The 12,725-nt window shown below is 45.6% G+C and overlaps 1 protein-coding gene across 2 annotated transcripts in view; it reads right to left on the reverse strand.

Moving 5' to 3' along the window:
- Positions 1 to 12,580, reverse strand: part of plpp3 (phospholipid phosphatase 3) — a 25,329-nt gene extending 12,749 nt beyond the window's left edge. Inside the window, exons 1-2 of one of the 2 annotated variants that reach the window (XM_004067618.3) lie at positions 11,539 to 12,580; positions 187 to 341 (exon numbers count right to left, since the gene is read on the reverse strand). In XM_004067618.3, the coding sequence (XP_004067666.1) occupies positions 187 to 341; positions 11,539 to 11,674 (291 nt within the window). In that variant the 5' untranslated portion in view covers positions 11,675 to 12,580. The remainder of the gene's footprint in view (positions 1 to 186; positions 342 to 11,538) is intronic. The other variant, XM_004067617.3, reaches the window with a different exon arrangement.
- Between the last annotated feature and the right edge of the window lie 145 nt (positions 12,581 to 12,725).

Genomic DNA, 12,725 nt, shown 5'->3' on the forward strand with positions numbered 1-12,725 from the left:
GACATCGGAAACAAGTAGGGTTTGAGGACGTCATGTGTTGACGGCTTGGAGCGAAGGAGTGACATTTGTAGAGATACAAAAAAAACCCAGACGGGAACTTTTTGGTGTTTTCTCTAACATGGTCACTCCTCCGTTGCCACATCACAAACGTCAAACCCGAGCGGCCTTTCTGGCGAGGAGACTTACGGACACCACGGGCAGTGTCAACCCCACTATAAGGAGCACTGAGGAGGGTATGGTGCTGCTCTTGTAGGGGTACTTCAGACTGGAGTCACTGCAGTAAAGACCCCTCTGGTATGGATGAATAAAGCTGTGATGCAAAACCAGGGTCGGCAGCATGGCTACACACACACAAACACACACACACGCACACACATATGGATATTTGTATTAAGCAGTGCATACACTCTGTCCCATCTGTAGAAAGACCTCAAATAAAAAGGTGCTCCACCATATTAAATCCCCTTACCTGTTACCTGCAAGAAAGACACAGAATGACAAAAACGACAAATGACTGCTGTGCAAAGCTCTTTTCTCAGTAGAGCTTCTCCTGTTCTCAACAAAAAGCTGTAAAGCAGTAAGAACAAACTCGCTAAATGGAAGAAGTACAAAAGAAATACAGGAATGTCTGTTTTATGAATTACTGTTCAAATATGTCAAATATAAACAGACGGTTAAGAGCATGGCTGCAGCGTACAGATCTCCAAATCTATTCTTTCAATGTATGACCATGTACATTAAAGGAAATCCATCGTATCCCAATAACAATAAAACAAAGTCTTGGCCTGTGAGTCTCTAAGTATTAATGAGTGCTTTCAAAGAGCACTCATACCAAGAAAAACCAAATCAATTCCACCCAAGTCCAAAACATTTTTTACACAAGTATGTGCTCATAAACAGAGTGAGCTCAAGACATGAAGGCGTCGTGAATTGCTGCCTCAGACAAACCAACGTATACATTATGGGTCAGATGGCACAGAAACTCTTCCCACACTAAGTTCTTGTGGTTAGCTCACATCACACAGGCTTTGGCTAAAATTCAGCGATGTGCCGCTCATGAATGTTTCTAATGTGCTCAGAGGAGCACAGCTGTCGTCTCACCAGAGATGTGAGCTGAAGCTGATGTAACTCGTCTGTCCTGTAAAACACAGCGATTGACAGTAATGACTTGCATTCATTTTTAGAAAAGCACAAACCACATTTCCCATACAGGCTTGTGACACTTACACTCGCTGTTGTGAGGTTCACACAATTTTCACCAAAGTGTTGTCGAGAGCAATTGCATTCTTAATGTGGCTAAGGCTAAAAAAAAAGACAATAAATTCTGATTAAAAGAGGCATGTCTTCTGTTCTGTCTTTTGGATTCAGATAAACATGTTTCCACTTTGCATTAGAAACCCTTCTCCAGTACAGATGGACGTCATTTGCTTCCTCTTAGCGATGACTGACTGCATTCACATAAAGCCAGGCATTAGCCTCATAAGCAGCTATTGACTATAACGTACAATGCCCATCCAAAACCAGCAGAACTTGTGTGGAACTTTCAAAAAGAGCATTTCTTTTTAGGTTTTTGAATAATATTGCCAGTGAGCTGAACAGCTGCTATAGCAGTGTGTTGCACCAGCCGTAGACGTGCTGCTGCTGCCCTGGAACGGGCTTTCACATGCCTGACATACAGCCTGCAGTGCAGTTTTCCAATGCAGGTGTAATACCGATGACACACAAATTATGAAGAAAAGCTCAAAACTATTCACTTGTTCATATCTGCTATTGTTTCCTTCAAAGTTTTGCATGTCATCGTTTCCTTTCTGGCTTCCGTAGCAGGAATTTCAAATGCTAATTTGACCAGTGAAAAAGGTCAAATCCAACCAGAAGAAGAAGAAAAGCGCCATCCAATTGGTGCTCCGGGGCAAAACTGATTGGATAACAGCATGGGAAACTCTGGATCTGGCCGGCTTATTGACTGAAAAAGCAAAGGCAGATGAAGCGGCGGACCACCTATTGATGAATCATGAAAGCCTCTCAGTGTGCTCACAGCTTGGCCTTCAGATGCCAGGCGGTTTTGTTCTCCCCTCTGAAAATGGGCTGGTATGCGGGCATTCTCCTCATACCACAGCTAGCTCACAAAGTCCGTGACACAAAATCAAAATACGCTCTCGAAGGAACTATATGGCACATTGGAGGATTGGTTGCAAACAACAGCGAGGGGAATAGAGGCCCTTTTGAACCACCAGAATAAAGACAGAGTGACCCTAAGAAGGTTCCAGTGACCCAGAGAGCAGAGGGTAAAGACATGGGGGAGTGTCAGAAGAGGAAAAAGTAAAGAAGTGGGCTGGGTTGTTGGAAAAAGCCAGTGATGCATCACTGAATCAAAAAATAATCAAAAACTGTCATGAGGTCAGAAACACTTTGAAAGAGGGGGGACAAAAAAAAGTGGCTAGAGCTCTCCAAGTTTCAGTTCTGACTGAGGAAACGTCTCAACCTGTCAGTTTTGTTGTCGTGTTCCGCTTTGCCTCAGATCTTGTGTGTGTAATGAGCTTTGAGAGTGTATGAGGTACCGCTTTTGATTTTAAACTGCAAAAAATGAGTTTAAAGCCAAAAGTCCCTTTAATGGATAGAAAACAGGCTAGAAAGTAAAAAGGGTGAAAAAAATAAAAAACACAGCCAAAGTGGGAGGCTTGGTGAGTTTGGGAACCTTTCTATTTGTCTTATCAGATCTTATTATGCATTTCTCTCTTTCACGGGCTGTGAGGAGAAACAGTGTAAACCACTAAAGAGTACTTACTGTAGGTCAGAGAGAGGCTTTTCTCTGCCTGGCTGAATCAGTGTTTGTATTACAGAGGTCAGGGCAGGGACTCTGTGCACGCCTCAGTGCCATGCTCTTATTTTCCGTATGTAATCCCACAAACATGCCCACACTCTACTGCCTTCTGGAAACCAGTGTTCCTGTGTGTAATGTGTATGCAGGGATTCCTCTTGCAGGCTTGCATGTCACTCTGTAGTGAGTGTGACCAATCACATGTTTCTGTTGGGTCTTAGATTAGCTAACCAGCATCCATTTGATTGGCTTTGGGGTTAAATTTGGAATGGTGAGTTAGAGGTTCTATTAGCAGAACAGCTACAGCTAAGTCGTGTCTATTTCCCCCCACACAAGTGGAAAAAGCAGTTCCCCGCCCGATTACACCTGTTCCGCTGAGCAGAGATTGGCGACTACATTGCTAATGAAGACTTACTTAAAATCTCCTGATCTTTGCTTGAAATGATCCTTCCTGTTGTGAAAGAGATCCTTCTTAAGAGTCTCTCCACTCTCTTGTGCTTTTGATTCACTGTTGTCATTTTAAAAGGCCTTCAGGGTCAGAATGACAATGATTTTGGGATTAGAATGAATGAGTCTGCGTGTCAGCAGGAAGTGCGAGACGAAAGGGAGGCGTGACAGAGGAAGATGTTTTATGATGCGCTCTCACAGAGGACTTCTTCCCTGTCTCTGCAGAGATTGATGTGATCAACCCAGGGGAAAAAGGACTTGGAGAGTGCAGAGGCTAATCCGGACTTGGTCATTGGATCGTAAAGACTTCTGCTTTTCTAACATTCTCATCATAAAGCGGGATGTCCAACATGCTACCTGTCATGTAATAAAAAACATTTTATGCATCTGAGAACAAATTATTACCGTTTGGTGGAATTGTTGCTGATTTGACATGAAATGTTTTAGTCTGAGAAAAATATTGGACTTGGAAGAATGGCAGGTTTGAGCACAACTTTCCCTGACTGTAATGTGCCAACTGAGACGTTTGCAGAAGAAAATGTGAAGGAAAGTTTCTTTGGGTTTGAATTAGGACTTAAACTCTTTTAGTACATCGAATTATTTTGTAAAAAAAAAAAGTCTATTTTTATTGTAATTCTTTTATGAAAATTCTAGACCCTTTAAGCCAGAAAAATTCCAACAAACAGAGTCACTGAATGTGTAAGAAACAAAATCTAAAAGTGTTAAAAAAAAAAACTGAAAAAAGGAAACAAAGAAAGATGTTGGATTTCACAAATACCACAAAGTTTTAAAGCTGTTATTTACATGTAGTTTCATGAAAACTTGAGTTGTGAATAAATGGTGATGTGTTCCTTGATATGACTCCTACTTTGTCTGGGAATATGATCCAGAAATGAAAAAATGGATTTCTATTGATCCCAGCGCTCAAATGTGATTCTGCTATCAGTGTATATATCCTGAGGATCAATAAAGATGAACATCCATCCAAACCAGCTTTAATACTTCCTTCCACTCCCTTTCAAGCAATATTTATTAATATGTCTAATTATCCTAAGTTTGATTAGTTACTGTATGAATGTATAACTGATGATTATATTGCTTTTGTGTATTATTTCTACTTAATTGCTTGAAATAAACCATTTCAAATCAAAAATCAAATTGATACTTTTATGACAGGTGACTGCATATTTGAGGCTCTTGACAGACACTGGACGTAGTTTCAGGGCTAAGAGTTAGGGGTGATGGATGTGACTGTAATGTAGAGTTTGTAGAGGTAGGAATGGGCCTCTGTGGTGTTTCAGGGGAATGGCAGTGGTTCATGTCAGTCCTTGCAATCAAAAAAGGAACACCCACCCCCCTCCAAATACCTAATCCTATAATGATAATTTGGAGATCCTACATTCAGAAGCAATGAGGATGGACGCTGCTGCACATGTGTCAACTACAGAGGTGGCCTCGCGGTTTCCACGGGCCGCTGATGTGTCTCACACATGTAGAATGCTCAGATACACAAACAGACACACTAGAGTGGCTGAGGTCAGCAGGGTGGTGTGCAGAGAGGATCCCTGTCCTTTCTCCTCCCTCTGTGTGAATGGTGGGGGGTGCAGGGGTGGGGTGGGGGCACTCACAGAAGCATCTGCTTACTCAGATGGATTTTATTCACAGAAATAAATGCCTTTTACACACAAGCATCTGCTGCGATGCTCTCTAGGGGCACTTTTACTTGCAGGCACTTGTGTGGGCAGCCTCAGCACAGCACAGGCCTTTGAGTGAGGCCATCTCTGGTCCACACCACCGACTGAATCTGAGAACTGGAGCGAGTGAGTCTGACGTCGCCCATAGAAATCACTTTATTTCTGGCTCCAATCAAATGATGTCAATTTTTAGGATGCGGATGCTGCCATGTTGGAGCCGGACAACGTCAGTAAGCAGCGATTGGTCCGAGTCAGTCTGAGCCATCATTACTATGGCAACCACTTTTGCTAATCAGAGCTGAGCTTGTTGGAAGGCCACACCCCTACCACTTGCCTGGGGAGAATCTGTCAAACGTGTTGATCATTGGACGTGGGGACCAGCAGACTCCGCCTACTTTTCATGAGGCGTCTGATTGGTCAGTTGATAACTTGAGGAACTTGGACTCATGGACTGTAAAAATAACGGACAAATCGAATTGTGGGATCACCCATAGAAAAGGCCTTACCTCTGGCTCTCGTGAACTGAGGGGAAATCCCTCAACATTGCTTCCTGATGCGGGCGCCACCGTGTTAAAAACCACTCAACAGTGATTGGTCCGAGTCGCTCTGGGTCATCGTATCTATGGCAATAGCGACAATAGTTGCCAAAGATTCGATGACTCAGAGAGACTCGGACCAATCACTGTTGATTGGTTTCAACATGGCGGCGCCCGCATCAGGAAGCAATAGTACCTCCTATTTGGGAACACAAGAAGAGAGGGGTTAAGCTGTCTGTTGTTTTTACCGTCTATGCTTGGACTACAGAAAAAGATGTGGGAAAAAAATTAGAATTATTAAGAAAATGTTTAAAAAAATCTATCAGGGCAAGAATGGTTATTCTGACCAATAGAATGACAAACATCTGTTTGTTTCTCTATTGACGTCTATGGGATTTTGGCTTCTAGGAGCCAGCAGGTACTTCCTGTTTGGAACGCCTAGGGGAGGAGTCACTCAGTCCAGTTCTTAGTTACAGTCAATGGTCCACATTGAGGGAGCAGAAAAACAACAGGCAATTAAAAAGAAAGATGGATTACAGCTCAGAAAGAGAGAATCAGATTATGAGGGAAACTGAAGGGATAAGTGGAAACCTGATCAAACTGTTGTGTTATCTGGTGGTGTCTGCTTTGCCACAATACAGTTTTGGCTCCTTAAGACAAAAGAAGGCTGGGAACTCTTTGAAATGAGACTCCTCTATCTGGATAACTTCCCAACATCTCGCTCACTTCTGCATGCACTGGTGATTGTGCAAATCTGAAGACAATGCCCGTCAAAGTGGCCCTGCAGTGTGAATGCCGCCTGTGGTTTTGGCTCCTATTACGGCCGTCTCATTCAGCCCGGCCTCTGTGTGTAAACACGACAGGCCTCAGTCGCTACAGCCCAGATAAGGCCAGCAACAGAGAAGATGCTGAGCTGATTGAGTGAGCAGATAAGTGCTGCTTCATACACTGAAGAATGAGGCAACAACGTCCCAAACCACAGTAGGGTAATGAAGCAGCCGCGGGCACCCAGGGAGATGCCCGCCCACCTCTACCCCCTTTATTTCATCCTCCTCCTGTCTGCCACTGGTCTGTTGGTTCTCGTTAACGGAACAAAGAATGCTGAGACGCTTCAAAAGGGTCATTGTTCTCTACGTAACAGTGAAATCTAAATGACCCCCCCCAACCCCCCCTTTCCCTAGATGCACAGCGTATGTGCACTCACAAATACTGAGGATTATAGCGGGCGATGCGGTGCGAAAAAGCGACAGACAGGCAGGCCTGTGTGACAGCAGGGAGGCCCAAGGAAGGGACATAGAGATGTAATGAGGCCCCCCGTTCCACAGCATTGTTGTTGAAGGCTCGCCTGTCTAATCTGTGCACCCAAAACACACAGATGGAACGGTGGGACAAAAAGCTGGAAGCAACAGAAAACTTCCAATTTGTGTAACTGTGATGCACAGCCTGACATGCAGAACGTCATGAAAGACACTCCTACCCCACTGACTCAAACCTAAGCACAAAGACACATGCAGAAATGAATACTAACAAAAGGTGATTGCAGGGTCCTGCCCAGTAATCCAAAATGATTTATATAAGCAGTCTGAAGGTGTTTAGAAAGGAGATGTGTAATCATACACGAGCTAGGACAGAGACAGCAGAAACAGAGGCTTTACCGCTGCACAGCCGTCAGAGCGAGAAAGCTGTCCTTTTTCTTTACCGTGCAATTTGATGGATTCTCATGGGGAAGACGGGGGCAAAAAAAAAGAGCAGAACGTGTCTGGCCTGCATGGATTAGTTAGTCTGAGTCTTCAGCCTGCTCCCATAACTACATGGGACATCTGCACATGCACTCACACCCAAACATGAACCCACAGACGCCTGGCACATGTTAATGACAGCGCCCCGTCTGCATCACGGACTTCATGAAGCCCACCCCCAGCAGCAAGCCCCCACTTTCAGCTGCAGCAGCAGACAGCCACACTTAACAGTGACTGTTGAAAGTGGAACACACTAACACACATCTATACAAAGACACAGACGTTGCACGTTTTTCATTCTTGGTCAGAAGTTACAGCTGATAGTTTGCTGCTCTGACAGAGCATCCAATTACCTACAGAGACCTTGCCCCACCTTAGCCTGCAGCTACAGGATGCAACTCAACTCCCCAGTCAGGACAGCCACTAAAGCAGCATAACTGTATGTAATCCAGCTGGAAAACACAGCGGACAGGTCGGGTGCACCTTTAGATGTTTTGTCTTTAATGCACCACTCTATAGAGCTCATCAACGTCCTGCCGACTCATGACCCCCTCTTCAAATGTCACACAATGTCCCAATCCTGCACCCCTCCCTGCATGGAGCACCTTGTGTCAGGTGATCAACCTCCTGCTTCCTTTAAGCGAGCTTCACGGAGCAGATCTCTGCTGGAGAACCTTTTCTGTTGCTAAGGCTCTGCTCTCCATGAGGTTTCTGGGTTCTGACCACAGATCTACGTCTGTCCTCAACTATACTGGTGCTGGATCCATTAGTGAGATGGATTTGTGTTTCCCCTAATTTAGTGAAATGTTCTTGAGTGGAGGATTATAATTGCTTGTCTATTTCTCTCTTAGACATTAACCCCCTTTTTTTCTCCTTTCAGATACTTTTGTGTGGAGAAATGCCCTAAATTGTTACGCCTCTCTTTGGACAGCTCATGGACACAATAACTAGGAAGATATCTTCTCTTTGTGCGTTTCCAGAAGCGTTTTATTAAATTCTGTTGCACCGCACCTGAGCAGTGTGTTCTTCTGGTGTCCACTCATTCCACACCCTCACACAGGGCTCAAGAGGACCCACACCGGGACACCGAAGAACACGCTATAACAATTACAACTGCGATTGCTTTAAAAAGACTTTTACTCCCATCACTCATGATCACTGCCTGTCAGGAGGATCCTTGTTGGGTCGCCAGTGAGAATATTTGCTTTTCAATTAAAGGGTTTGTGCTAGAATCCCTCACACTTGTTGTTTGACTAGGATTCCCTTGTAGACGCTTGGCAAACATGAAAACTGCCTGGGACAGCGTGTCAAACATCTTCCATTCAGGGCTACATGGTGGTTAGCACTCTCTCGCCTCACAGCATGAAGCCTCTGGTTCAAATCTCAGCTGAGATCTTCGTGTGTGGAGTTTGTGTGTTTTCCTTGTGCTTGTGTGGGTTTTTCTCTGAGCTTTCCTGATCACCCCACCGTCTGAAAACACGTCATTAGGTTAATTGGTGACCTTAAATTGTGTGTTGTTATCTGTTACTGTGTAGCCCTGCAATGGACCATCCCTGCTGTACCCCAACAGAGACTGGGATGGCCCCCAGAATACACATGACCGCCAGAAGGGATAAAGTTGGATTAGATTTGTCTACATCTGCTTAACAAATTCATTGAACAATAAAGAGAGACTCATTTAGTTATTTTATTATAACTTATCTCTAACGCTCGTCTCCCTTAACAGCTGGAGCAGCTAGAACCATCTCAACGACAGCGGGAGTAAGATGGAAATGCATCACGGGGCAAAAAAAAAACAGGATTTCATTTCACAGTTACACCTACGTCTGACCGAACCCTACCTTTCCATTTCCCACCCTTTCCTGCGCTCCAGCGTGCGCACCCACACACACACACACACACACACACACACGCACACACCCACACACACGCACACACACACACACACACACACACACACGCACACACACACACACACACACAGTGTCCCCTGGTTCACTCCGACTCAGACCAGATGTCTCATAATTCTTTGACCAGATGAAGAATTTGGGACATTCTAGAAAATATTTGTTGAGCGGCTGAAGTGACCGAGGCTTGTGGAGGTTCTAGTCCTCCACTTGAATGAGCAGGCAGACTGCAAAGGCACAGGCAGAAGTAGGCAACAGTTTAATACACAAGCCTTACTCTGATGATGAAAAGCCAGCCGTGTGGCTTTTGCTCCAGGTGTCAATAATATAGATAACCTGACAAAGCGGTTAAATAGAAAACAGCTAGTCTACAGATTGTGTCTCACATGAATTGATGAGGCTTGGGGGGCCTTTAGGATGAACTACTGCAACTGAGTAGTCAAATAAAAAGAGACTCCATGCATCATAAACACAATCTCCTTTTGCACGGTGCAAACCTTTGTTCGAGTTTAGGGGAAACTGCTTTTAGAGGTTTGGTTTGCGGAGGGCCTGAGTGTCTGTGGCTTCACAAAGACCTTTCAGAGGAACTGGACAGTGTTTCAGGAACAGAGGAGTGCAATTCTGCAGCGTGCTGTCAAGTTTGTGTGTGGAGAGCTTGGTGTTTGTGTGAGCGTGTGTCTTATGGCTGCTAAAGCATCTCAGTGAGAGCAGAAGCTGAACTGAGGTGAAAGGAGCACATAATGTTTGTGGTCTGTGTGTGTTTGAGCATTACTGAGCTCCACATTCTGTTCATGTCTCTGTGCTATTAGTGCCTAAAGACGTGAAGCCTCAGGACATCAGACCTTTAGGGAGATGGTCGTGGATTGGGCCGTCCCCCTCTGAACCCCCCCATACGCCCACATTCATCCCCTCAGAATGCTCCAATACCACCCCCCCCTTCACTTCTCATTTGACCCCATTTGCCCACAATCCCGCTAAAGTGGGCCAACCAATAATCATCCAGCAGCCCAGCCAGGCTGTGTTTAGCATAACAAAGTGGAATCTGTGCCCGTTTGGACCTGTGTATTTACATGTATGGCGTGTGTTTACATCCAAATGTCTGCAGCATCAGAAGCGCAGACAGACGTGCAAACGGAAATTGGTTTATTCGCTCCACATGTGCTCAAAGCGCATCTGCATTTATAGGAGCCCAGCTGAGATGCAGCATCGCCGTCTGAGGTTCTTTAACGAGTAGACGTTGCCGCTGTCAGACAGATCCGCTTCCTCCTCACACCATTAAACTGAGTGTGGAGGCAATCTGCAACATTTGCCACAGCAGGGTCACAAAACCCAGTTCCCTCAGACAATTTTCCGTTTTTAAGGCCTCAGCTTCTCAACTTAGAGCTGCTGGTGTCACTCCCACCTGCTCCTCTAAAGCCCGGTCGGCCACAAATCCCACTTTTCAGCCCCTCTCTTCTAAATTGGAGAGGTATTTCCCCCCCCTGCCATGACACATGGGTAAGCTGTTATTCCACACATTCTCCTGGCCAGCCGGAGCTGGGAAGAGAGACAGCAGCCTGACGTGGAGCGCTCGGGGCAGCTGGTCAGGGGTTTGCTGCGTTCCGGGGCAGAGTGGGGAAAAAGTTCTGAACAAAGCAGATGGAGGAGAAAAGGAGAAAAAAAAGCGAGAAACACTTCAGCTCTAAACTGAAAGAGCCGAGCTAGAGTCACAAAACGGCCATCAAAGCCTCGCACACAAACACGCCGGATCGGACCGGGACGCCTGCAGAATAACAAGTCGGCCCAAACACAACTTCAGCTTTGACCGCCCCCTCTGCCCCCCCCCATCTCTATGTATGGGCAGCTCAGCCTGCAAGGCATTGGAGGTTAAAGGTCAGATGAGTGAGGTTATTGGGGCACATGAAGGGGCGTCTTGCTATTTTAGGGGCAGTAAAGGGGCAGGTTCCAACACTTGAAAACATTAGTGCTGAAGGCGTGCTGGCAGGCTGCAGGCAGCGCCGCACTGCTGTGACACTCCATCCGTGAGTGGAACATCTTATTTCAGGATGCCGTCTCAGCTGAGAAAACAGTCCAGTCCCGTCTCCTCTTCACACGGCGAACATGCAGCAGTTGAAATGCTTTTCAGAACAATCAGAAGAATGAATAAACGGATGAACATGGCAGCTGGAACCTGGGTGGGGACTGGACTCGTCTGCATGGGTCGGATGATAACAGGATGCTGCAGCTCCAGTTCTTGAGCTGTCAGAGATGCTGGCCAAACGCTCAGCGTGATAAGGCTTTTATTTGTCAGCCATTATAAACGGTCTCTTATCTGCTGTTTCCAGAGGAAAGTGGGCCAGAAGTTAGACTTTCAGACTGCAGCAGCCAGGAGGAAAGAGGACGCTAGGGACAACTTACCCAGCAGGAGGCAGAAGATGTCAAGCGCCACCAGAAACTTCTTCTTACTGTTCCCAACACCGCTGCTGTTTAACGTCGAGGTTCCACCGTTCCTTGTCTCTTGGGCCATTGCTTTCTCATACATGTACTGTTGCATCGGAAAACTCTCAGTCCGTTCTCAGCTCAGAGTCCCACAGCGCGCAGGAGGAGAAACAGTCCTTCAGTCGATCTGGACGGACCCACAACAACAAGTCACATGCGGCCGAACGGCACGGAAACTTTGGACTGAGAAAGAATTGGCGCTGCGCATCAAGTGTCCTTCTCGTTATATCAACCCGTCTTCTCCTCCTCCCCCTTCCTCCCTGTAGGTTCTCGCTGCAGCCTCGGCCCTCCTCCTCCCTCCGCTAGCGGTGGGTAATCGCCCCCATCCCATAGTTCCGACACTGTCTGCGAAGAAAGGGGGGGCAACATACCCCCCTGTGGCCATGCGCGGTACTACAGGCGCACTGCTGAGAGCTGCGCGCTCCGGAGCGCTCCTATAGCAGTTCACAGTCACCCCAGTTCACCGGGACGCACGCACAACAGGGTCAGAGTGCGTGTGAGCGTGCGTGTGGGTTAAAAAGCAAAATAAATCTTCATTCAGTCGAAGCTATTTGCTTTGCTGCAGTTTCTTTTCTCCCGTTGTATCTTTTAAATACACTATGGTGTGGATAAAAACTCCAAATTTGATAACTAATTATGACATTTAATTAGGTACCATACATTCTTATACTGGTGTTTTAGTGGATACGACTCGCGCAAGTCATCTTATTTATTTATATAAATGTAACTTTCATGGCTAAAACAGTCCAGCAAATATCGAGTATATACTGCCATCTTCTGGCCAAATAGGAGAACTTCACTCTCTTTGGGCAGGAGTGAAAAGGGAGTTTTTAATTAGTTTAAGTGCGAAATTTCACAGTTTCACTCAGTTAGTTAAAAACATAATTAGGCCAACAAATAACAAAATTAGTTTTCGGAATCTTCTTTCACCATTTCATCCAAAGTAACATATTTGAAAGCATATATAAAGTTTTTTCATCTAAATGTAAATAAATACATAGTTATACAAGCCATGCGATGGGACAGACGGTGTAATTGGATTTTAGAAGAGCATAACAGCAGGGGGAATGTCTGGAACAGACGTTTGACCTTGAACGCAGCACTGG

This window comes from Oryzias latipes, chromosome 4 (assembly GCF_002234675.1).
Source record: "Oryzias latipes chromosome 4, ASM223467v1".
NCBI lineage: Eukaryota > Metazoa > Chordata > Actinopteri > Beloniformes > Adrianichthyidae > Oryzias > Oryzias latipes.